This window comes from Salmo trutta, chromosome 1, assembly GCF_901001165.1.
Source record: "Salmo trutta chromosome 1, fSalTru1.1, whole genome shotgun sequence".
Classification (NCBI taxonomy): domain Eukaryota; kingdom Metazoa; phylum Chordata; class Actinopteri; order Salmoniformes; family Salmonidae; genus Salmo; species Salmo trutta.
In genome coordinates, this window is record NC_042957.1 from 37,219,738 (window position 1) to 37,246,646 (window position 26,909).

The 26,909-nt window shown below is 42.4% G+C and overlaps 1 protein-coding gene across 10 annotated transcripts in view; it reads left to right on the plus strand.

Moving 5' to 3' along the window:
* The window catches only part of LOC115195396 (MAP/microtubule affinity-regulating kinase 3), a 110,987-nt gene that overhangs the window by 36,148 nt on the left and 47,930 nt on the right, over window positions 1-26,909 (plus strand). For all 10 annotated transcript variants that reach the window (XM_029755218.1, XM_029755250.1, XM_029755226.1 and 7 more), the window contains exons 4-7: window positions 11,139-11,187; window positions 24,692-24,757; window positions 25,335-25,405; window positions 26,789-26,845. In XM_029755218.1, the coding sequence (XP_029611078.1) occupies window positions 11,139-11,187; window positions 24,692-24,757; window positions 25,335-25,405; window positions 26,789-26,845 (243 nt within the window). The remainder of the gene's footprint in view (window positions 1-11,138; window positions 11,188-24,691; window positions 24,758-25,334; window positions 25,406-26,788; window positions 26,846-26,909) is intronic.

The window sequence follows — 26,909 nt, forward strand, 5'->3', positions numbered from 1 at the left end:
GGAATTGCACACAAGGGGCTCTATTTGTTTTTTCAAAGGTAAAAAAATGCCCTGAAAACATCAGTTAACAGAATGCTAAGAAAATCCTAACATGTACTGAGGAATTGCCATAGGTAAATGCTAATGAGCGCATGCAAACATTTAGTACTAAGACAACCCAGCTCATAACATAATGCAAGTATCTCAAAACAAAGTTTACAGCACAAAACAAATATTACATAGCATGTATCTTAATCCACGAGGGGATTGTCTCTGCTGCTGTTACCAAGAAGCTTGATTTTGCAAGCTAACGTTAGCAAGTTTGCAAAAACCAGCTGGAGTGAATTTATTTGACACATCTTAGTTGACCAGCTACACATCTTATAATTATTAAGATAACGTTAGTAGTCAATTTCATACAAGTGTAAATGATCACCTCACTTAAGTTGCGCTGCAGGAGTGACTCACCCCTTGATGCTCCCGTTTTGCTTGTTGTGCTTTGTAAACAAACACGGACTGGCTCAAACAGCTGTTTTGGGGATTAGCCTGATGCACAAATTGACTGCAGGTATTTATTTAAAAAAGTAAAAATCTTAATGTATTAAAATGCATGATTGGAAAATCATACTCTGGGATACGGTATACTGCCAAACTCTAGCATTTGAGAAAGTAATTTGTGTGCTTTTTAAAAAAAAATACCTTTATTTTGTCTGGGAGTCATGCTGAGACCAAGGTCTCTAACAGATGAGCCCTGTATCCACATCAATACACAAACACACATATTCACATCAATACTCAAAAAGCAAAACAGTCATTGGAAAGAAACATTTATTCCGTAAAAATGTCTTCAATCAGCCTTTAGAATTTCCCTAGAGCAGTGGTCTCCAACCTTTTTCTAGCATGAGAGCTAGTTTTTAAAAATGAAACGTCCTGAGTTACTCATTTACATTTAAACATTTTTTTTATTGCTTTCAAATAAGCACATTCTTCTTCTCCTCTACCCTGCAACTCTTCCCCAGGTAAAATAATGGTGCTGACAAATATGGCAGCTCTGCTTCTAGCTCCTAAGCAACCTTTGAAGTATTTTTAATTTTTTTTGTGTCATTTCTTACATTATTAGTCCATAATTATTTTTGTGTTATTACATACAGCCGGGAAATGACTTTTGGATATCAGAGCGGTGGTAACTCATTGTGACCAATTGGATCCATTGTTCGTACTCCCCAGTACTTACACTACCGGTTATAAGTTTTAGAACACCTACTCATTCAAGGGTTTTTCTTTATTTTTTACTATTTTCTGCATTGTAGAATAATAGTGAAGACATCACAACTATGAAATAACACATGGAATCATCATGTAGTAACCAAAAAGTGTAAAACAAATAAAAATATATTTTGTATTTGAGGTTCTTCCAAGTAGCTACTCTTTGCCTTTATTCTACAATGTAGACAATAGTAAAAATAAAGAAAAAGCCTTGAATGAGTATGTGTTCGAAAACTTTTGACTGGTAGATTATTCCAGAGGCTGCTCCAAAGCACTGTCGGCGGAGAAGAGGTATTCGGAGTGGCCCTCTAGTCTGACTTAGGAGGCGTGCACACCATCCATCGTTGCCGAGTATTTTACTCGCTAATATTCAGTCCCTGGACAATGAAGTAGACTAGCTCAGGGCGAGGATCTGCTTCCAGAGAGACATCAGGGATTGTAACATACTCTGTTTCACAGAAACATGGCTCTCTCGGGATATACTGTCTCCGTTCATACAACCAGCTGAGTTCTCAGTACATCAAACAGACAGGAATAAAGAACTCTCCGGGAAGAAGAAAGGCATGGGGTGTTTGTTTCATGATTAACTACTCATGGTGTGATTGTGGTATGTAGAAACTCAAGTCCTTTTGTGCGTGGCCACACAGTCATGGGTGAACAGGGAGTACAGGAGGGGGCTGGGCACACTTCCTTGTGGGTCCCCTGTATTGAGGATTAGTGAATTGGAGGTGTTTTTTCCAACATTCACCACCTGGGGACAGTCAATCAGGAAGTCCAGGACACATTTGCACAGGACGGGGTTCAGACCCAGGGCCCTATGGTGTAGAATGCTGAACTATAGTCAATGAACAGCATTCTTACATACAGTTGAAGTCGGAAGTTTACATACACTTAGGTTGGAGTCATTAAAACTTGTTTTTCAACCACTCCACAAATTTCTTGTCAACAAACTATAGTTTTGGCTAGGCGGTTCGGACATCTACTTTGTGCATGACACACTAAGTTGACTGTGCCTTTAAAAAGCTTGGAAAATTCCAGAAAATGATGTCATGGCTTTAGAAGCTTCCGATACGCTAATTGACATAATTTGAGTTAATTGGAGGGGTACCTGTGGATGTATTTCAAGGCCTACCTTCAAACTCAGGGCCTCTTTGCTTAACATCATGGGAAAATCAAAAGAAATCAGCCAAGACCTCCACAAGTCTGGTTCATCCTTGGAAGCAATTTCCAAATGCCTGAAGGTCCCACGTTCATCTGTACAAACAATCGCACGTAAGTATAAACACCATTGGACCACGCAGCCTTCATACCGCTCAGGAAGGAGATGCGTTATGTCTCCTAGAGATGAATGTACTTTGTTGCGAAAAGTGAAAGTCAATCCCAGAATAAAAGAAAAGGACCTTGTGGAGATGCTGGAGGAAACAGGTACAAAAGTGTCTTTATACACAGTAAAACGAGCCCGACATAACCTGAAAGGCCGCTCAGCAAGGAAGAAACTACTGCTCCAATACCGCCATAAAAAAGTCAGACTACGGTTTACAAGTACACATGGAGACAAAAATCGTACTTTTTGGAGAAATGTCCTCTGGTCTGATGAAACAAAAATAGAACTGTTTGGCCATAATGACCATCGTTATGTTTGGAGGAAAAAGGGGGAGGCTTGCAAGCCGGAGAACACCATCCCAACCGTGAAGCACGGGGGTGACAGCATCATGTTGTGGGGTGCTTTGCTGCAGGAGGCACTGGTGCACTTCACAAAACAGATGGCATCATGAGGAAAGATAATTATGTGGGTATATTGAAGCAACATACATTTACATTTTAGTCATTTAGCAGACTCTCTTATCCAGAGCATCTTACAGTAGTAAATGCATACATTTCATATCACACATTTATTTTTTGTACTGGCCCCCCGTGGGAATCGAACCCACAACCCTGGTGTTGCACACACCATGCTGGCGTTGCAAACACCATGCTCTACCAACTGAGCCACATCAATCAGGAAGTTAAAGCTTGGTCACAAATGGGTCTTCCAAATGGACAATTACCCCAAGCATACTTCCAAAGTTGTGGCAAAATGGCTTAAGGACAACAAAGTCAAGGTATTGGAGTGGCCATCACAAAGCCCTGACCTCAATCCTATAGAAAATTTGTGGGCAGAACTGAAAAAGCGTGTGCGAGCAAGGAGGCCTACAAACTTGACTCGGTTACATCAGCTCTGTCAGGAGGAATGGGCCAAAATTCACCCAACTTATTGTGGGAAGCTTGTGGAAGGCTACCTGAAACGTTTGACCCAAGTTAAACAATTTAAAGGCAATGCTAACAAATACTAATTGAGTGTATGTAAACTTCTGACCCACTGGGAATGTGATGAAAGAAATAAAAGCTGAAATAAATAATTCTCTCTACTATTAGTCTGACATTTCACATTCTTAAAATAAAGTAGTGATCCTAACTGACCTAAGACAGGGAATTTTTACTAGGATTAAATGTCAGGAATTGTGAAAAACTGAGTTTAAATGCATTTGGCTAAGGTGTATGTAAACTTCCGACTTCAACTGTAGGTGATGTCGCAGTAGTCTAGGACCGATTTTTAGGAATGTCGAATGAATAGTCTGCTTTCTACTTTTTAGCGAGAAAACAAAGATTCTCTAGAAGTTTAACCATTAGGTAAGAGTAGTCGATTGGCTGACCAGAGTCAACTACACCACCATTTCTATCAGATAAAAAGCCTGCCAAGATCATTTTGATTTAATAGCATCATTTTTACGCTTCAATGCATTTAGTGTTTTCCAAATGTTTGAAGGATCACCAGCAGAGTCTGAGAGCTTAAAAAAGTAGCTTGATTTAGCTTTCTTAATCGAGAGAGTACATCGGTTTCTCAATTGTCTGAAAGATTTCCAGTCCACTACTGTCAGTTTTTCTTGCTTTGGCTCTGGTCTGATTTCTCCTCTGAATGAGCTCAGATAATGCAGAAGAAAACCAAGGGTTCGATCTATCTTTGACGGAATTGTTTAAAAGAGGCGTGTTTATCTGCCAGAGGAATAAATATGGAGGATACATTTTCTAGAACCAACTGAATTTCCGGAGTACAGGAGACAGGGGTTTTCAAATCAGTTGAAAAATCGCCCATTTGTTTCCTTGTTTTATTTAAAAAGCTAATTTATATTATCTTCCTGAATTGGCTGCATTGGAAATTCATTAGACCTCATGTTGCACCAAAGCTCTGGGTTAAACCATGGTGGTTATATAACTTCCTTCTAAATTCTGTTTTGTTATGTAAACATAATGTACAGATATGATTGTGAAAGCTTAACAATAGTAGCTTTCCAAATATTTGTGCTGTAGCTATAGTTTGATGATAAGAAACATTGTGGTCCTGCCCACAAAAGAACAGGTGATGGAGGGAGAAAAGGAGAGTGGGAGAGAAATTGTGACAAAAGACGGTATGGAAGGGATATTGTAATGGAGGGAGAGACAGAAAAAGAGAGTATAGGAGAGCGACTGAGGGATATATTGAGGTCAGCATAGGGGTGTAGCAAAGAGGAACCGCAATAGACATTGAGACTTATGTCTTTGTTATCTTTTCTTTCTCTCCTTTCTTCTTTATCACTCCAAATAACCCTTCCATTCTCTCTCCCTTTTGGTCTTCCTCTCGCTATCTCTCCCCCCTCTCTTTCCACCATTCTCTCTCCCCATCTCTATCAATCTCACCCCCTTCTCTCCTTCCTTCCCTCCTCGCTCCACCCACCCTCTCTCTTACACATAGTGAGTCTTGACTTGTTCCTCACAAACACAGGGGTTACTAGCAGTAGTGGTGGTACTAGCAGCAGCGTTATGACAACGGCGGAGGGGAACGCCTCAGACTCACAACACTAGGGCCTAACTCACAGGAGGCAGGAAATGGTGTGTGTGTGTGTGTGCGCATGTGACAAACAGGAAGGTATGTACAAGGAGGGAACAGTATTGCTGCCGTGTGTGTGAACAGAGCAATAAATGTATGCATGTGAAAAACAGGGATGAAGCTGTAGAGGCAAACACATTAATGGGGGTTGTGGAAAGTGGGCCAGTGGCCAAGTAGCCTAGCATGCCATATTGATTGCTGTGCCTGTAAAGGAATGTGTGTGTCTCTTGTGTGTTTTGAATGCATTTGTGTCTGTCTGTCTGTCTACCATTCTATGTGGATACCTCTGTTTAGCACAAAACACTAACCCATTGCCTAGTCCCCACTAGTTGATAGCTCATCCTGACCTGTTGAACTAGGGCCAGGGCTCAACCTGTAATCTCTAGCCAACTCAAACCACCTCTAGCCCTGCTCCCACACCATCTAGATCAGTGTTTACTAGTATAGATCCCAACCCAGTCCTCAGAAACCAGGTCCTCAGCCGTTGCACATAATTGATGAACACACCCCATTAGCACACCCTATTAAACAAATAAAGGGCTTGATGCTTAGTTGATTTGTTTAGTACTAGGCTGGAACAAACATTTACAGCTCTGCCTCAGATTGTCTCGTTAACCTCAGCTCTTATATTGATCAACTTTTTCTGCTGTGAATGTATGTGGCTGATATGAAGGAAAAGCTTGCAATGTGTGTTTTCTCCAGGGTCAACCTGTCTCCTCCACTGAGACTGCTCTGTGTGTTTGTGTGTGTGAGAGAGAGAGCATTCATATGCATCATATTTGTAGCTCTATTTATTTTAAAACCTATTCTGTGATATCCATGCAGGGTTGCGTCAATGGGCCTCATTTATTAATCGTTAGCTGAGCATAGGGCTGGGCGATATGGCCAAAATCTCATATCCAGATAACGATACATATCACATATAGCACATTTTCTGTAAATTCAATGAATAAATAGTTTATATAAAATGACCACATGTAAAGGCCTATTTCTTATTACATTTTGAATTAAACTCAACAAATAAAAAGGTACTTACTCATATTTGATTATTTCTCCTTTTATTTAGAACCTTTGTGCAAATTTTCAATTAAGCATGTAACAAAATATAAAATATGAATGTATAAAATCTAAAAAGGTAAATAGAAAACAGTTCAACTATAGTTTCAAACAAAATAAATGTAGGCCTAAAATGTATATATATATTTTTGGGGCTTGCCTGTTTTGCATGTTATTTTGGCATTAATACGTGTCACATATCAATTTGCATTTGGTACCTTGGGTCGAGTGTTGGCACCAACTCGCGAAACCCCCGTTTCTCGTCCGTGTAAATTGGGGCCATGTCTTTGCAGATGTAAGTTGTAACGGCAGCTGTTATCTCCTTCCATCTTCGTGATTCTTTGCCATATGGTGTGCCGCTTTTCATACACAAACCACGTCCGTTTTTTGTGTGAGGATTGTTTTCCCATTACAAATTTTCTTCATGGTATTGCAGTGATAGTACCGTTTGACATTTTCTTTTACACTTACTGTGCGTGTGATTCGTCTGCATGCCATTTGGATGCATGTCTGCTTGTGTGTGTGTTGATCCACATGAGTAGAGTGAATTATTCAGTACTCACATCTCTCTCCCTCTCCCACTGAACAGCTGTGTCATGGTGAAACACAGGATGCTGCTGCCACTGCCCCACAGGCACCACACACACACACACACGTCAGGCAGACGTGCATATACCGGTAAATACTTGAATGCAGTTACCTATACTAGCTGACAGATGTGGAGCAGACATACACACAGGGAGAGATACCTCCCCATGCAACAGAGACCTGTGTGGGCTGACTGTTCAGATCATCCATAAAATGTTTATTATGGTAAAGTGGCTCCCTGTATCAACACTCCTGCTGTTGCTCACAGGTCGTGTGTGTGTGTGTGTGTGTGTGTGTGTGTGTGTGTGTGTGTGTGTGTGTGTGTGTGTGTGTGTGTGTGTGTGTGTGTGTGTGTGTGTGTGTGACAAAAGAGAGAATTGTGTGTGTGTTGGAGAGAATGTTAAGTGTGTGTGCTCCTGTCTTAAGCAGATTCTCAGGTTTAATACTGACATGAACTGTGTGTGTGTTCAGTACTGTCTACTGTTCTGCCACTCACTTCTGTGGGAGTTTGAGAAGGGAACATACTCACTCCCTCTCTCTCGCTCCCTGGCTCCGTCCCTCACTCAATCCCTCTTTCCCAAGAATCGTCAGTGGTGAACACTTTTTCCCCTCTCTCTTCCAGGAAAAGAGAGCGCTGCCAATCATCAACCAACCTCGCTCACACAGATGAGCCGCTGGTTTTAATAAAGCAAATAAGTACAACCTTTGAGCAGTGGGTGGGGGGGCAGTTGGTGTCTGTATGTTGTATGAAAATGATGAGCATGTATGTTGCCTGTTTGTTTACTTCACAGATAGACTCACAGGCAGGTAGGGAACAGTGAACACAGGACTGACTTACATCACTGCTGTACAGTCCTGATAGTCACTACTCCCAATCTAACTTTTAAGACCATGTGTGAATCTATTTTTGAGTTGCCTCTCTCTAAAAAGTTTGTATGGCGCTGCAATGGATAAACAAGCAAATGCTCATCCAGAAGCGGCACTCCTAGTGTTCGGTGATTTTAATGCAGGGAAACTGAAATCTGTTTTTACCTAATTTCTACCAGAATGTCACCTGTGCAACTAGAGGCGAAAAAAATTTACATCATCGTTACTCCACATACACAAACGCATACAAAGCTCTCCTTCGACCTCCATTTGCCAAATCTGACCATAACTCTATCCTCCTGATTCCTGCTTAAAAGCAAAAACTCAAAGAGGAAGTGGTCCGAATAAGCGGATGCTAAGTTACAGACCTGTTTCGCAAGCACGGACTGGAGTATGTTCCGGGATTGCACTGACTGCGTCTACCCATAGTGACCGTACGTACATATTCCAACCAGAAACCACGGCTTACAGGCAACATCCACACTGAGCTAAAGGAATCCTACTACACCGGCTCTGACGCTCATCTGATGTGACAGATTGAAAACTATCACGGATTACAAAGGGAAACCCAGCAGCGTGCTGCCCAGTGACGCGAGCCTACCAGATGAGCTAAGTACCTTCTATGTTTGCTTCAAGGCATGCAACACTGAACCACGCATGAGAGTACCAGCTGTTCCGGACGACTGTATGATCGCGCTCTCCGTAGCTGATGTCAGTAAGACCAATAAACTGGTTAACATTCACAGACAGATTACCAGGACACCAGATAAAAAGAAAAAGTGGTCAAAAATCTAGACTGGATTTTGTGCAAGAATTAGGTTCACTGCCTACCTGACAGGCTCACTTTCCCATTGAACTTGTCATCTTTTTTCTTGAAATCTACAGTATATAAAACAATATAGAGGTAAGATGGATATCGATTTTGAGACATGACATGTATTTTCATATTTAAGTATACACTTTTCATATTCTAAATGTCTTATTTTTCGATCATGTTTCACAAAAACAAGCATTTTTCTGTGAAATATCAACGGCTCAATGAGTGTATAAAACACTTTATTTTCAAAGCCTTATACATTTAATTCAGCTCGTGTCATGGTCATTTTGCTTTCTGCGACCCGCTGAAACAACATTGAAGACGAAGACCACAAAATGTAAAATCCTCAAGTTATTACGAGAAACCTGTCCCATCGCAGGTTTCAACAAAGCTCTGCTTATTATCGGATGTATTATGTTATGAAATCTGACTTAAAAAAAATATATAATGTTAATAATATGTTAAAGACCACACTGAACTATTCAGAACATTAATACTCATATTTATCATGGTAAAATGTATTTTATAACATAAGGTATTGTAATTTCATCACCAAAACAGGTTTTTACCCACTCTGGGCAAAGTGGGTGGATACCCTAATCAGAATGTTTTATAGCGTTTGGTGCCTAATGATCATGACCCAGGGGATTTATTCTAGGCAGGGAGATCTCCAAACTCTGTTCTCATTCATGTTTCAAAACCATGTATTTATCTCAGATACATTGCTGAGCTACAATTCTGATGTCTTACTTTACCAGGAAGTCAATTGTGGTTAAATGGTGTCCTGTGGAATAAAGTTCTGCCAAATAATCTTTCCCTCACTTAAAGGAATGTTTAAAAACATTACATACCCCAACATCTCTTATTTACTAGGGTGGGTTTCAATGATTGAGGGTCCACATTCTTATGTTTTCACATCAGTTGCAGGCATGGTCAGAGAATGATCACTGGCAAGACGAAGCTAAAAAAAAGCAAAGAAAGAGGCACGTGTGAAACCATTTTGTGTGTGTGTGTGTGTCAGTGAAGCTGTGTGTTTGTGCACACATGCTTCAGTAAGTTGGTTGTGTGGGTCATTGAGTCAATGTATGCGCGTACGTACCTGTGACGCAGGAGATAATGGCCCGTTTTTGTCAGGGATCTATTCTGAGCTACCAGCCATGAGTCAGAGCACTCAGAGATAGTGAACCCCTCCCAGTACTCAGAAGTCAATGCACAACACTTGCACACACACACACGCATGCACTCAGGCTCAACTCACAAGCACACACACACTTACTTGATACACAGGCACACACATAACATACTCTTATAACACACCAAGGCATACACTCTTACTTTATGATTCAGCGTGCTGAGGGCTCAGCCCCTATTTATGCCACCTGCCTGAAGGGTAGGAGAGATGGATGGAGTGGAGAGGAAGAAATGGATTGGAAGGGAAGTTGCAGCAAAAGCGATGGTTGGAGATACAGAGAGATTAGGGCTGGGCGACATGGCCAAAATATCATATCAAAGTGTTTAAATAAATAAAGAATTGACGGTATTTTTAGTTTTTGAATATTAAAAGTTCTACATGTGCTTTATGAGTAGTGAGTGATCCTAGGGTGGCAACACTTACATTCTAATTGATTTCAATGAGTCTTTCTCCATTCTAATTGTTTTATACTGTTCAATTCAACCTGAAATTATTTTCAGCACTTTTGTAAATTTCTGCATTTCCTGCACTCATTTGAGATAATTTCCACAGTTGTAGGCCTTATTTTTTACCAAATGTTGCAATTGCGATTTGACTTGTGATTTAGACCAAAACACTTTGGTGAACTGTTGGCATCATGGAAATATAATGATTATTCTAATTATATAGTTAGAGTATAATAGTGGGCACAGTGTTGTTTGACAACAAATTAAAATCCCAGGGAGGAGTTATTGTGACAGGGTAGGAAACAAAATTGATAAGTGTTTCCTAGGGGACCCAATCATTTTTGGTGACATTGAATGTATTCTCTTAGGGAGAGAGGTGAATAGATGGAGTGGTAGAGGGATACCAAGGGTAGGCCTTACCGCCTTGCGTGGGAGACCACGGCTGATAACCGGCCAATCAGATCATCTACGTCCGAGGGCAATGACGAGAGATCGGGGTCAAAAGGTCATCTGAGACCCCATGGTCCAATAAGCATCACAATGGGCGGCTACTAGAACGAGAGACTGTCCTGCTCATTCATTCATGACAGAAAAAGAGTGAGGGAGAGAGGGAAAGGAAAAGAGGGAGAGGGAAAGAAAGGCAGAGTAAGTGTTTTTCAAATTCACCAGGAAGTCATAGTCTGGGAGAGTTGGGAGGCTCTCTGTCCGTCTCTCTCTGTCCGCCTCTGTCTGTCTGTGTTGTTCTGGGCTTTCATGTGGAAGTAACTTGTGGGAAATGAGATTGTTTTAGGGGCGGTATGGGGGGGAGTGGAAGTTACCAATAACAATGAAAAAAGTCATGTGTTTGTGTGTGTTAGAGTATGTGTGGAAGCCTGTATTAAAGTACATACTTTAGTTTTAGTGTCCAATATTGGCCTATACTATCCCTCGAACAACCAGAGAATGTCACCAGTGATGTACCTGTTCTTCTAAATGTCTGCAGGAAAGAAAATCTCACATCTTCTCAACTTCCTTTCTTTTCAGCTCTTCCGAGAAGTCAGAATAATGAAGATTCTAAACCATCCAAACATTGGTAAGTGTACCACTGAGTGACTTTTGTCACTTCTGTAAATCATCATAACAATGTGTGCCCATACATGTTTCAATCAATCACATTTATATATAAAGTACTTTCTACATCAGCGTGCTATACAGAAACCCAGCCAAAAGCCACAAACAGCAAGCAATGCAGATGTAGAAGCATTGTGGCTAGGAAAAACTCCCTAGAAAGACAAGAACCTAGGAAGAAATCTAGAGAGGAACCAGGCTCTGAGGGGTGGTCAGTCCTCTTCTGGCTGTGCCAGGTGGAGATTATAAGAGTACATGGCCAATAAGGAGGCGTATGTTTTAGAATGTATGGCAGGACCAAATCGGAACGATAGATAGGATCAAGCCCATGTAATGCTTTGTAGGTTAGCAGTAAAAACTTGAAATCAGCCCTAGCCTTAACAGGAAGCCAGTGCAGAGGCTAGCACTGGAGTAATATGATCACATTTTTTGGTTCTAGTCAAGATTCTAGCAGCCGTGTTTAGCACTAACTGAAGTTTATTTTGTTCCTTATTAAGGGTTGCCGGGAAAGTAGAGCATTGCAGTAGTCTAGTCTAGAAGTGACAAAAGCATGAATTAACTTTTCTGTATCATTTTTGGACAAAAAGTTTCTGATTTTTGCAATGTTACGAAGATGGAAAAAAGCTGTCCTTGAAATATTCTTGAAACTTAAAATTGATTTGTCAGAGGACAAACCATTCAGAAAGACGAACTGATATCTTTCCGACAGATAAGCTCTAAACCAGGCAAGAACTTGGCCGTGTAGACCAATTAGGGTTTCCAATCTTTCCAAATGATATGGTGATCGATGGTGTCAAAAGCAGCACTAAGGTCTAGGAGCACAAGGACAGATGCAGAGCCTTGGTCTGACGCCATTAAAAGGTAATTTACCACCTTCACGAGTGCAGTCTGGGGTCTAAAACCAGACTGAAGCGTTTCATATGCATTAGGCAGTGAGTTACTGAGCAACAGCTTTTTCAAAGACATTTTAGAGGATTGGGAAATTTGATATTGGCTGATTTAATTTTTTTACATTTTCTTGGTCAAGGTTTGACTTTTTCAAGAGAGGCTTTATTACTGCCACTTTTAGTGAGTTTGGTACACATCCGGTGGATAGAGAGCCATTTATTATGTTCAACATAAGAGGGCCAAGCACAGGATGCAGCTCTTTCAGTAGTTTAGTTGGAATAGGGTCTAGTATGTAGCTTGAAGGTTTACAGGCCATGACTATTTTCATGAATGTGCCAAGAGATATTGGATTAAAAAAACTTGTGTCTCCCTTGATCCTAGGACCTTGACAGGGACCTGTACAGGCTTGTGCAGACTCAGGACATCTGAGCTTTGGAGAAATATGCCGGTTCAAAGAGGAGTCCGTAATTTTCTTTCTAATGATCTTTTCATGGAAGAAGTTCATAAATTCATCACTGCTGAAGTGAAAGCCATTCTTTCTTGGGGAATGCTGCTTTTTAGTTAGCTTTGCGACAGTATCAAAAATAAATGTTGGGTTGTTCTTATTCTCTTCAATTAGTTTTGGAAAAATAGGATCGAGCAGCAGTGAGGGCTCTTTGATATTGCATGGCACTGTCTTTCCAAGCTAGTCAGAAGGCTTCCAGTTGGAGCACCAATTCCGTTCCAATTTTCTGGAAGCTTGGTTCAGGGCTTGAGTGTTTTCTGTATACCAGGGAGCTAGTTTCTTGTGACAAATGTTTTTTGTTTTAAGGGGTGCAACTGCATCTACACTATTACGCAAGGTACATTTTTGTTCCTCAGTTAGTTGGTTATCACATTTTTGTACTCTGATGTCCTTGGGTAGGTGGGGGGGAGTCTGCAAGGGCATCTAGGAATCGTTGGGTTGTCCGAGAATTTATAGCACAGCTTTTGATGATCCTTGGTTGGGGTCTAAGAAGATTATTTGTTGCGATTGCAAACATAATATGGTGGTCCGATAGTCCAGGATTATGAGGATAAATATTTAGATCTACAATATTTATTCCACAGGACAAAACGAGGTCCAGGGTATGACTGTGGCAGTGAGTAGGTCCAGAGACATGTTGGACAAAACCCGCTGAGTCGATGATGGCTCCGAAAGGCTTTTGGAGTGGGTCTGTGGACTTTTCCATGTGAATATTAAAGTTACCAAAAATGTAAATATTATCTGCCATGACTACAAGGTCCGATAGGAACTCAGTCAGGAACGATATATACGACCCAGGAGGCCTGTAAACAGTAGCTATAGAAAGTGATTGAATAGGCTGTAGAGATTTCATGACGAGAAGCTCAAAAGACGAAAATGCAGCAATTTTTCTTTTTTAATATTGAAATTTGCTCTCGTAAATGTTAGCAAAACTGCTCTGGGATATGGTCACTAGTGTTTACAGAAGGAGAGGCCTCATTTAACACAGCAAATTCATCAGGTTTAAGCCATTTTTCAGTCAGGCCAGTCACATCAAGATTATGATCAGTGATTAGTTCATTGACTATAACTGCCTTGGAAGTGAGGGATCTAACATTAAGTAGCCCTATTTTGAGGTGTGAGATATCACAATCTCTTTCAATAATGACAGGAATGGAGGAGGTCTTTATTCTAGTGAGATTGCTAAAGCGAACACTGCCATGTTTAGTTTTGCCCAACCTAGATCGAGGCACAGACACGGTCTCAATGGGGATAGCTGAGCTGATTACACTGACTGTGCTAGTAGCAGACTCCACTAAGCTGGCAGGCTGGCTAACAGCCTGCTGCCTGGCCTGCACCCTATCTCATTGTGGAGCTAGAGGAGATAGAGCCCTGTCTATGTTCATAGATAAAATGAGAGCACCCTTCCAGCTAGGATGGAGTCTGTCACCCCTCAGCAGGCCAGGCTTGGACCTGTTTATGGATTAGTCCCAGAAAGAGGGCCAATTATCTAAAAATTATATATTTTGGGATGATCAGAAAACAGTTTTCTACCAGCGATTGAGTTGTAAGTCTCTGCTCATCACTCCCCCTAACTGGGAGGGGGCCAGAGACAATTACTCGATGCCGATATCTTTCTAGCTAGTTTACACGCTATGTTGTGCTTGGTGACGTCTGACTGTTTCATCCGAACAGCGTTGGTGCCAACATAGATAACAATATCCCTATACTCTCTACACTCGCCAGTTTTAACCATAGCCAGCACCCTCTTTAGATTAGCCTTTACGTTGGTAGCCCTGCACCCTCGCTGGATGATTATTTTTAAGTCTAATGCGGGTAATGGAGTCGCCAATGACTAGGGTTTTCATTTTGTCAGAGCTAATGGTGGGAGGCTTCGGCGTCTCAGACCCCGCAACGGGTGGAGGAGAGACCAGAGAAGGCTCGGCCTCTGACGCTGACTCGCATAAACTGTTGGGGATAGGGGGCAGTATTTGCACGGCCGGATAAAAAACGTACCCGATTTAATCTGGTTACTACTCCTGCCCAGTAACTAGAATATGCATATAATTGTTTGATTTGGATAGAAAACACTCTAAAGTTTCTAAAACTGTTTGAATGGTGTCTGTGAGTATAACAGAACTCATTTGGAAGGCCAAAACCTGAGAAGATTCCAAACAGGAAGCGCTCTCTCTGACTATTTCTTGGCCTTCTTGATCATCTCTATCCAAAACAGGGGATCTCTGGCATAACGTGACATTTTCTAACGCTCCCATAGGCTCTCAGAAGGCGCCAGAACGTTGAATGATGACTTTGCAGGCCATGGCTGAAAAACAGTAGCGCATTTGGATAGTGGTCGATCTGAGAACAATGAGACTGGGGGCGTGTGCACGAGACGACTCCATGTTTTTATTTTTTCGTCTTTGAATGAAAACAGGGTTTCCCGGTCGGAATATTATCGCTTTTTTACGAGAAAAATCTCATCAAATTTGATTTTAAACAGCGTTTGACATGCTTCGAAGTACGGTAATGGAATATTTTTATTTTCTTTGTCACGAAACGCACTGGGCGTGTCACCCTTCTTTACCCTTCGGATAGTGTCTTGAACGCACGAACAAAACGCCGCTATTTGGATATAACTATGGATTATTTGGAACCAAACCAACATTTGTTATTGAAGTAGAAGTCCTGGGAGTGCATTCTGACGAAGAACAGCAAAGGTAATCCAATTTTTCTTATAGTGAATCTGAGTTTGGTGAGTACCACACTTGGTGGGTGTCAAAATAGCTAGCCTGTGATGGCCGGGCTATCTACTCAGAATATTGCAAAATGTGCTTTCACCGAAAAGCTATTTTAAAATCGGACACCGCGATTGCATAAAGGAGTTCTGTACCTATAATTCTTAAAATAATTGTTATGTTTTTTGTGAACGTTTATCGTGAGTAATTTAGTAAATTCACCGGAAGTGTTCGGTGGGAATGCTAGTCACATGCTAGTCACATGCTAATGTAAAAAGCTGGTTTTTGATATAAATATGAACTTGATTGAACAAAACATGCATGTATTGTATAACATAATGTCCTAGGAGTGTCATCTGATGAAGATCATCAAAGGTTAGTGCTGCATTTAGCTGTGGTTTTGTTTTTTGTGACATTATATGCTAGCTTGAAAAATGGGTGTCTGATTATTTCTGGCTGGGTACTCTGCTGACATAATCTAATGTTTTGCTTTCGTTGTAAAGCATTTTTGAAATCAGACAGTGTGGTTAGATTAACGAGAGTCTTGTCTTTAAAATGCTGTAAAATAGTCATATGTTTGAGAAATTGAAGTAATAGCATTTCTAAGGTATTTGAATATCGCGCCACGGGATTCCACTGGCTGTTGAGTAGGTTAGCCCAGAGAGGTTAATGGGTAGAACCGGTTGAAAGTTTCTCTTGGCTGAATGAGCAACACCGTTTGAGCAGCATTTCCTTCCAGAAGCCTTGAGAAAATTGTCCGGCTGCGGGGACTGTGCGAGGGGATTTATACTACTGTCTGTAATTACTGGTGGCACAGATGCTGTTTCATCCTTTCCTTCAAGTAAATTACCTTTCCCTAAGAATTGCATCTGAAGCTGGGCTTGCAGCACAGCTATCCTCACCATAAAGCGATAGTTTTCCTGTATATTATGATTACAGCGATGCAATTAGATGGCATAGTGTTAATGTTACTGCTTACCTTCGGCTGGTGGATGTCCTGTAGAATCATGTCCAGATAAAGCTTCCAGGGTGAAAAAGTTGAATGGAAAAGGTTTTCGCGAGGAAAAAATTTAAGATGTTGGTAAATGGTAAACAATTCAGATTTTTATTATGGTTTTTACTTTTTATAACAATTTAAAGCCTTTAATTTTTTCACAAGGGGCAATTATATAGGCATGAATGCCTATAAAACAACACAACATATTGTTACGAACCGGCTCAGAGTTCGCAACAAAAGGGAGACAACGTGGAGACAAGGAGTATAAAAAATATATATTTATTAGCTAGCACAACCAAAAACAAGGTGTCTGCATGGAGAGAGTCTCCCCAATGACTGTGGAAGATGTCCATTTATCCTGGGACACACCCAAGCCCAGGTGTTTCCCATGTAGCTGACGACCCTTCCAACTCCGCCCACTGGCATCCTAATAAGGAACAAGAGCAAAGAGAGAAAATACAGCAGACAGAGTGGGAGGGTCGTCACAATATGGAGGTTTCATGCCTCCAAAAATTCACGAGCTGGTACGAGTTTGTTTACACTTTCCTAGCGTATTTTAATAACAAGGTGGAACGTGTCCATTCACTTTCAATTAGTAATTTCTTTAATTTCTTGAATGAATGGGCTCATTCCCAGTCAAAATGATAGCTGCCGTCCATTCCTCTGCCCTTTCCCCCTCCTCCCTCCTCCCTTGTCCCATGTTTGGGAATTCCTCTCCAGAGTGGTGACATTGTGACATTCCCAAACTTTATTCTAATGCCTGGGTAGGATTCCACCCTTATTTTCCTAGATTGTTCACATTCTTTCTCTCACATATACACACACACACACACACACACACACACACACAGTGAATTTTTTCCCGTGTCACTCTTTGTGTGTGTCATTAAGCCATGGCGATTATCTAACAGGTCCCCACATGCCTCTCTCCCTCTGTCATTTTGGTGATGTCATCTATAATGAACAAAAATATAAACACAACATGTGAAGTGTTGGTCCCATATTTCATGAATTTAAATAAAAGATCCCAGAAATATTCCATATACACAAAAAGCTTATTTCTGTCTGTAATAAAGCCTGATTTGCTGGACCTGGCTCCCCAGTGAGTGGGCTTGGCTCCCAAGTGGGTGGGCCTTAGCCCACCCTGAAATCCATAGATTAGGGTGTAATGAATTTATTTAAATTGACTGATTTCCTTATATGAACTGTAACTCAGTAGAATTGTTGCATCTTGCGTTAATATTTTTGTTCAGTATACATGCGCCCCCACCACCATTATATACACATACACACACACACACACACACACACACTTCCTCATCTCTACCCTGGACGAATCCTCTGAATGACTTCTGGGCAGCAGATGCACACACACACGTGCGTGTGTGAGGAGGTCCATCAATGATTCACTGTTTAATACACCATGCAGCTTCACTCAGTTAATTATTCTAATGGCCCACCTACACTACATTGTCAAAACTATGTGCACAATCCTATTTCAGCCATATCCGTTGATGACTGGTATGTAAAATCGAGCACACAGCCATGCAATCTCCATAGACAAACATTGACAGTAGAATGGCCCGTACTGAAGAGCTCAGTGACTTTCTGCCCTGCTAGAGATGCCCCAGTCAACTGTAAGTGCTGTTATTGTGAAGTGGAAATGTCTATGAGCAACATGACCGGTCCTTTCCTGTTTCAGCATGACACTGCCCCCATGTACAAAGTGAGGTCCATACAGAAATGGTTTGTGTGGAAGAACTTAACTGGCCTGCACAGAGCCCTGACCTCAATCCCATGGAACACCTTTGGGAGGAATTGGAACGCCGACTGCATTAGTGCCCGACCTCACTAATGCTCTTGTGGCTGAATGGAAGCAAGTCTCCACAGCAATGTTTCAACATCTAGTGGAAAACCTTCCCAGACGAGTGGAGGCTGTTATAGTAGCAAAGGGGGGACAAACTCCATAGTAATCACCATGTTTTTGGAATGAGATGTTCGATGAGCAGGTGTCCACATAGTGTACCTCCCAATCTCTCTCATTCATTCTAATGAACTGAAAAATGGCACTCCACTTCCTACTGTGGGTATCTTTAGCCTAATTGTGTGTGTGTGTCCGTGTTGCTGTGTTTTGTGTCTGTCCGTGTTCGTGTTTTGTGTGTTTGTCCACGTTTGTGGTGTGTGTGTTTCTGCGTGTGTGCAACCGTGTGCGAGTGTGTCCACGCTCATACACACCAGCCCTCTTAGGAAAACCTGGAAAGACCCCAAAAAGAAAGAGGCCATGAGACGTGGTACCAGTTGTCATGGCAATGACGTTTCTTTCTCTGTTCATATCAATAGGAGGGCTACTCCCTCCTGGGCTACTCCCTCAAGCTCTAGCCTGGCACTAACAGACCAGAATCAGCCGATGGTCCAGATTGAAGACCAGGATGTGTTGATTATTTATTTGAATCAAGTTTGTAATAAATGCCACTATTTTAATGTTTTGGTCTTCTTAAAATTGCTCATGAGAGAGGAGTGTGCAATGATCTCATATATTCATTAAGTTTCATATGCCAAACAAAACAAAATGGGAAATGTCATCTACAAAGCCGATTTGTGATTGCTTGCCCAGCAGGCTCCCCTTTGGTGGTCTGATTCCGCCGGCATGTGGTTGGCGATCGTTTGGTTATGCCTGGGGGAAGCCATTTTGTTTGTGTTTCTCTCACTCAACTTCCTCTCTTCCGCTCTCCCACTTTCTCCCTCCCCCAAGCCAGGTAGGTCAGGGAGGGAAGGAGGATGATTTGGAGAAAGGAAGGGTGTTAGTTAATAGGGAGAATGGGAGGGACGGAAAGATATGCCCTCAGTGAATTTCAAATTGCCATGCCAATAAAGCATATTGAGTTAAAATATGACAGGTGTTCAAGAAAATTGAGAGATGAGGTGGGCAATGTTCCCTCCAAAAAAATTGCCGCTGAGCAAATTTTAGGTCTTGTGAGCGGAAACTTGAATGTTGTGAGAATTTTGTGCAACTTCCGGTGCGAGTTTACAGTGAACACTGAGGCTGTACCCTTACAGTAGCCAATAGGCATAATGTAGGCCTACCAACAAAACCAATGGAACAAATCCCAATTACATTTTCACATGGAAATAGCTTTTTGATTTTTGTAATATAGCCTACAGTAGCCTATATGTGGGGATCAATGCAGGCTTATATTGCATGACACTTAAAAAAAAAAATTTACATTATGAAGACTTGACATTTTAATTTGTAATTTTTTAGTTGGTCTGTAACACCATGGGCCAAATAGGTGACTTTAAACGGCATTTTACTGTGTTTACTTTACAAAATAAAATGAATTATTACCATACAGAGAATTAGACAATGTAAGCTACCCCTCTGCCTATTGGCTTATTTGCATATTTGACCTGACTGGATGTTCAAGACAGCTTGAAATGTAGGCTAACACGGAACCCAAACCGGCTGCGCGCGTGCGCCATCGTGCATACATTTATTTTGTCCCCCACACAAAACACGTAGGTTAAAATATCAAAACAAACTCTGAACCAATTACATTAATTTGGGGACAGGTCGAAAAGCATTAAACATTTATGGCAATTTAGCTAGCTAGCTTGCACTTGCTAGCTAATTTGTAAAGTCAAATCAAATGTATTTATAAAGCCCTTCTTACATCAGCTGATATCTCAAAGTGCTGTACAGAAACCCAGCCTAAAACTCCAAACAGCAAACAATGCAGGTGTAGAAGCACGGTGGCTAGGAAAAACTCCCTAGAAAGGCCAGAACCTAGGAAGAAACCTAGAGAGGAACCAGGCTATGAGGGGTGGCCAGTCCTCTTCTGGCTGTGCCGGGTGGAGATTATAACAGAACATGGCCAAGATGTTCAAATGTTCATAGATGACCAGCAGGGTCAAATAATAATAATCACAGTGGTTGTCGAGGGTGCAACAGGTCAGCACCTCAGGAGTAAATGTCAGTTGGCTTTTCATAGCCGATCATTCAGAGTATCTCTACCGCTCCTGCTGTCTCTAGAGAGTTGAAAACAGCAGGTCTGGGACAGGTAGCACATCCGGTGAACAGGTCAAGGTTCCATAGCCGCAGACAGAACAGTTGAAACTGGAGCAGCAGTTTAACTAGCTATTTAACTAGCTTACAGTTGCTAGCTAATTTGTCCTGGGATATAAACATTGAGTTGTTATTTTACCTGAAATGCACAAGGTCCTCTACTCCGACAATTAATCCACACATAAAACGGTCAACCGAATCGTTTCTAGTCATCTCTCCTCCTTTCAGGCCTTTTCTTCTCTGGACTTTATATTGCAATTGGCAACTTTCATAAATTAGGTGCATTACCGCCACCGACCTCGTTTGTCTTTCAGTCACCCACGTGGGTATAACCAATGAGGAGATGGCAAGTGGGTACCTGCTTCTAGAAAACAATGAGGAGATGGGAGAGGCAGGACTGGGAGAGGCAGCGCGATCTGCATCACAAATAGAACTGACTTCTATTTTAGCCCTTGGCAATGCAGACGCTCGTTGGTGCGTGCGATCGAGCAGTGTGGGTGCAATAATTGAATAATATACATTTCTACATTTATTTTGTAATGCTCGCGCACGCGACGCGAGCAGTGTAGTCAGGGTATAAGCGTACACGCTTTGTGCTCTTGTAGGAAACAGTAACTCCCCATTGCTGACCTATACTTATCTATAACTGGGCTAATAACTTGCTAATTAGCAAAGAATATCAACAAATGTGGAAACGCGGCTCTCACCCGATCTGGTTTGTTTCTGTTTTTTTTGCATTGAAAAGGGTCTGACATAATGTTGATTGGATCACAGAAAAAAAATGGATCTATATAATGCAAACTAATTGTGCGAACTCAGTGAAGTTCAATCTCTTGTCTCTGCGCAGCCTGGCATTTTTTCTGCACTGCAGTCCCGGAGGAGGTGCGCGCACCTTAGAGGGAACATTGTTGGTGGGGAAGAGAGACAGAGGGATACAGACATTGGAAGAGAGGGAGATAGACTGAGTGATATAGACAATGAAGAAGTAATATAAATAGAGGGAGACAGACTGAAGGAGATAGCAAGACAGAGGGAGAGATGCGAGACTAATTGATACAGACAGTGACTGTGGGATTAGTTGGCTATGGTCTCATTTCAGAACAGTATGTGGCCATTGAGCCTGGCACCAGCATATGTTCGAAAAATCTGCAGGTTTTCTCTCCAAGACAATTTCTTCGGCAGGATGAAAAGTAGCCCAAACAAACATTTTTAAGCACCCAGATACATAAATGTTCAGATTATGCCAAATGTTGCTAACAGTAACAATGTGAATTTTGGGCCATATTTTCAGTTTTCTTACCTTTAATAGCAGGGTTTCCATTGTTGGTGGGGACACCCAGGGAGTGTACAGTTTTGTTCTCTCTCATCTCTTACACTGGCGTATATGGGCGGCAGGTAGCCTAGTGGTTAGAGGGTTGGGCCAGTAACCGAAAGGTTGCTAGATCGAATCCCCAAGCTGACAAGGTAAAAATCTGTTGTTCTGCCCCTGAACAAGGCAGTTAACCCCCATTGTAAATAAGAATTTGTTCTTAACTGACTTGCCTAGTTAAATAAAATAAAAATCATTCTTCAAAATATTGCATGCGATATGGATATTGCACATGTCAATATTTGGATATGAATTTGATTCATTGTGCAGCCCTAACCGACAGACAAGCAGGGTGCATTCTGTGCAATTCAACATCCGCATACGTTTTTAATGTACCAGACATCAATAAGATGTCAATATTGTCAAGTTATCCTAATTCTGCAAAATGTGTGTATTCTGGAGTGCACCCAGAGACACAGTGAAACAGATAGTGATTTAGAAAGCGAGACAGAGGGAGTCGTGCTCATCTCTGCTCCAATTCAATTAGATGGGAAGGGATTTAGCCTGATGGCTGGTGATTTTCCACCTAACTGTAGGCTTTGATTTCTCATTCACATTCCCTCAGCCTAGCGCTTCGTGTCCAGTCATGGCACATCACTGAAGCAATTGGCATAATGCATTCAAGGCCTATGAGAAATGGCTATGAGAGTGCTTGGAGGCACACGCACGCACACACATCACCCATGTGTGTTGTGTGTTTCTTTCCTCTCACCCTTTCCATGCTCTGTATCCCGTGCCCGACACACTCCTGTTCCCCCGGAACACACACACACACACGTTATCTGCTCAGGTGGTGGTGGGAGTTGCTGTGTGCTGCTGTGGTAGAGACTGTCTACTCGTCTGTCTTTTCTTGTATGTCTGTTTGTGTCTACCTGCCTCTTCGTTTGTATGCTTATGTCTGTCTGTCTGTCTGTCTGTCTGTCTGTCTGTCTGTCTGCCTGCCTGTCTATGGCCCTAAGGCCTGTCTGTCTCATGTTTCTTTTTTTTCTATTTTTTTCACCTTTATTTAACCAGGTAGGCTAGTTGAGAACAAGTTCTCATTTACAACTGCGACCTAACCATGATAAAGCAAAGCAGTGCGACACAAACAACAGCACAGAGTTACACATGGAATAAACAAACATACAGTCAATAATACAATAGAGAAAGTCTATATACAGTGTGTGCAAATGAGGTAGGATAAGGGGGTGAGGCAATAAATAGGCCATAGTGGTGAAATTATTACAGTATGGCAAATTAAACACTGGAGTGATAGATGTGCAGAAGATGAGTGTGCAAGTAGCGGTACTGGGGTGCAAAAGAGCAAAATAAATAACAATATGGTGATGAGGTAGTTGGATGGGCTATTTACAGATTGGCTATGTACAGGTGCAGTGATCTGTGAGCTGCTCTGACGGCTGGTGCTTAAAGCTAGTGAGGGAAATATGAGTCTCCAGCTTCAGTGATTTTTGCAGTTCGTTCCAGTCATTGGCAGCAGAGAACTGTAAGGAAAGGCTGCCAAAGGAAGAATTGGCTTTGGGGGTGACCAGTGAAATATACCTGCTGGAGCGCGTGCTGCGGGTGGGTGCTGCTATGGTGACCAGTGAGCTGAGATAAGGCGGGGCTTTACCTAGCAAATACTTATAGATGACCTGGAGCCAGTGGGTTTGGAGACAAATATGAACCGTGGGCCAGCCAACGAGAGCATACAGGTTGCAATGGTGGGTGGTATATGGGGCTTTGGTGACGAAACGGATGTCACTGTGATAGACTGCATCCAATTTGCTGAGTAGAGTGTTGGAGGCTATTTTGTAAATAACATCGCCAAAGTAAGGATCGGTAGGATAGTCAGTTTTACGACGGTGTTTGGCAGCATGAGTGAAGGATGCTTTGTTGCGAAATAGGAAGCCAATTCTAGATTTATGTTGGGATTGGAGATGCTTAATGTGAGTCTGGAAGGAGAGTTTACAGTCTAACCAGACACCTAGGTATTTGTAGTTGTCTACATATTCTAAGTCAGAACCGTCCAGAGTAGTGATGCTAGACGGGTGGGTAGGTGTGGGCAGCGATCGGTTGAAGAGCATGCATTTAGTTTTGCTTGCATTTAAGAGCATTTGGAGGCCACGGAAGGAGTGTTGTATGGTATTGAAGCTCATCTGGAGGTTAGTTAACACAGTGTCCAAAGAAGGGCCAGAAGTATACAGAATGGTGTCGTCTGCGTAGAGGTGGATCAGAGAATTACCAGCAGCAAGAGCGACATCATTGATGTATACAGAGAAGAGAGTCGGCCCGAGAATTGAACCCTGTGGCACCCCCATAGAGACTGCCAGAGGTCGGGACAACAGGCCCTCTGATTTGACACACTGAACTCTATCAGAGAAGTAGTTGGTGAACCAGGCGAGGCAATCATTTGAGAAACCAAGGCTGTTGAGTCTGCAGATAAGATTGCGGTGATTGACAGAGTCGAAAGCCTTGGCCAGGTCAATGAATACGGCTGCACAGTAATGTCTCTTATTGATGGCAGTTATGATATCGTGTAGGACCTTGAGCGTGGGTGAGGTGCACCCATGACCAGCTCTGAAACCAGATTGCAAAGCAGAGAATGTACGGTGGGATTCGAAATGGTCGGTGATCTGTTTGTTAATTTGGCTTTCGAAGACCTTAGAAAGGCAGGGTAGGATATATATAGGTCTGTAGCAGTTTGGGTCTAGAGTGTCTCCCCCTTTGGAGAGGGGGATGACCGCGGCAGCTTTCCAATCTTTGGAAATCTCAGATGATACGAAAGAGAGGTTGAACAAGCTAGTAATAGGGGTTGCAACAATTTCGGTAGCCTGGGAACAAAACAGCCAGCGCTACTGCACCGATACTTTCCTGAGGCAACCTGGCTAATCTCGTTATGTCGAGTGCGCTCGCTCACCCTCTACCTCTCTCTCTCTCTCTCCCTTCCTCCACAGTGAAACTGTTTGAGGTGATAGAGACTGAGAAAACTCTCTACCTGGTGATGGAATATGCCAGTGGAGGTAAGTTACCTAGTAATATGACATACAGTACAACATATTTATAATATGCTTTGAGCGTAATCCATGAAAAGCTCATTTATCTAAAATACAAGTATTATGATTATTATAGTATGACACCCTTCTCCTGAAAAGCTAGCGGGTGTGCAGGCTTTTGCCCAAGCCCTGTGCTAACTCACCTGCTTCAGGCAATCAAGGTCCTGATGAGTTGTCTATTAGTGGAATTAACTGTGTTTGAGGGCAGGGCTGGAGCAAAATCCTGCACAACCAGTAGCTCTCCAGGAGGAGGGTTGGTCTGTCTCCTGATATTCATAGTACTTTATTATAACACATAGTATTGCCTTAATCTAGGACAAATGAGGCTGCCGAACTAGCAATTGATGCTTTGTTGATGGGTTGCAGACATTAAAAATAAGTTGGGAGACTGAGACAAAATTCTAGAATGTCTACATTCAGTCAAAGTTGAACTTAAACCTCTCTCTCTCGGACTCTCTCTCTCTCGGTCTCTCTCTCTCTCTCCCTTCACTCTATATTGCTCTCTCCCCCACTGTCTCTCTGTCTCGCTCTCCCTTCCTTTCAGGGGAGGTCTTTGACTACCTCGTAGCTCATGGGAGGATGAAGGAGAAGGAAGCCAGGGCTAAATTTAGACAGGTACTGCAGCAGACTGGATTCAGCCCTACACGCACGCACGCACGCACATACACTAACATACATACCCCGTGTTCAAAGTCACCCTGGCTGGGTGACACACAGACTTTCAAGCAAGACACACACACAGACTTAAGCCCCCCCTCTCACACACAAACATGCTAACACACACACATATCATCATATTTTGTTGGGAACTGGGAAGATCCTTGGCCATTCCTGTCATTTTCAGCCAATCAGTGAAAGGGGGTCTTCCGTAAGTCCAGACAGGGGCTCCCCTGACCCCACCCCTTCTCCTCATTGGTTCAGTCCACTGTCGCTGTGGAGATGGGGATATCTGGGTCACTTGATGTAAGAGCTGGGACAGGGAGCTAGGAGAAGGGGGGTGAAAGGAAGATGAGAGAAAATATAGATGGATAAAAGAGGAGTAAAGGAGAGGGGAGGGGGAGAAAAGAGGGATGGGATAAAAGAGGAGTAAAGGAGAGGGGAGAAAAGAGGGATGGGATTAAAGAGGAGTAAAGGAGAGGAGATGGAGGGGGAGAAAAGAGGGATGGGATAAAAGAGGAGTAAAGGGAGAGGGGAGGGGGAGAAAAGAGGGATGGGATAAAAGAGGAGTAAAGGAGAGGGGAGATGGAGGGGAGGGGGAGAAAAGAGGGATGGGATTAAAGAGGAGTAAAGGAGAGGGGGAGATGGAGGGGGAGAAAAGTGGGATGGGATTAAAGTGGAGTAAAGGAGAGGGGAGATGGAGGGGAGGGGGAGAAAAGAGGGATGGGATTAAAGAGGAGTAAAGGAGAGGGGAGATGGAGGGGGAGAAAAGAGGGATGGGATTAAAGAGGAGTAAAGGAGAGGGGAGATGGAGGGGAGGGGGAGAAAAGAGGGATGGGATAAAGAGGAGGATAGAAGGGGAGAGGAGAGCAAACAGGACACGTCAAAATTAATAATATTAACATGTATTACCCCAATGGATAGGTACATTGATAGATATTGTTGTAGTTATATAGTATGTTATTGACAGTAATCAGTCACTAGCTAATTCTGTTCAAATCAGCCCCTGCTTACCTGGATGGGGAAAACCACCAGATCTTACATACACACACAGACACACACCGTGCGAGTCAGTACTGGCCATAATCACGTCCCTGTTGTCCAATCAATGAAGTTCTGAGAAGTGGGTGCGGGTCGATGTCGCTAATTGTTCTCACGCACACACACACACACACACAGTGTGACAGTGTTGACCAGTCCCAAGTTAACCCCAAGCTCCTCTGTCACGTGTCAAACTCCAAATCTAAAGGGCTGCAGTGGCTGTAGTTATAATAACTTTTATAACAACTTAGAAACGGCATAATAACTTTAATTCTATGGTCTTGATCCATTCCTTTCCAGATTGTGTCAGCTGTGCAGTACTGCCATCAGAAAAATATTGTACACAGAGACCTGAAGGTAATGAACACTTTATGTACACACACACGCATACACACATGTACCCTGACATACATACACACAC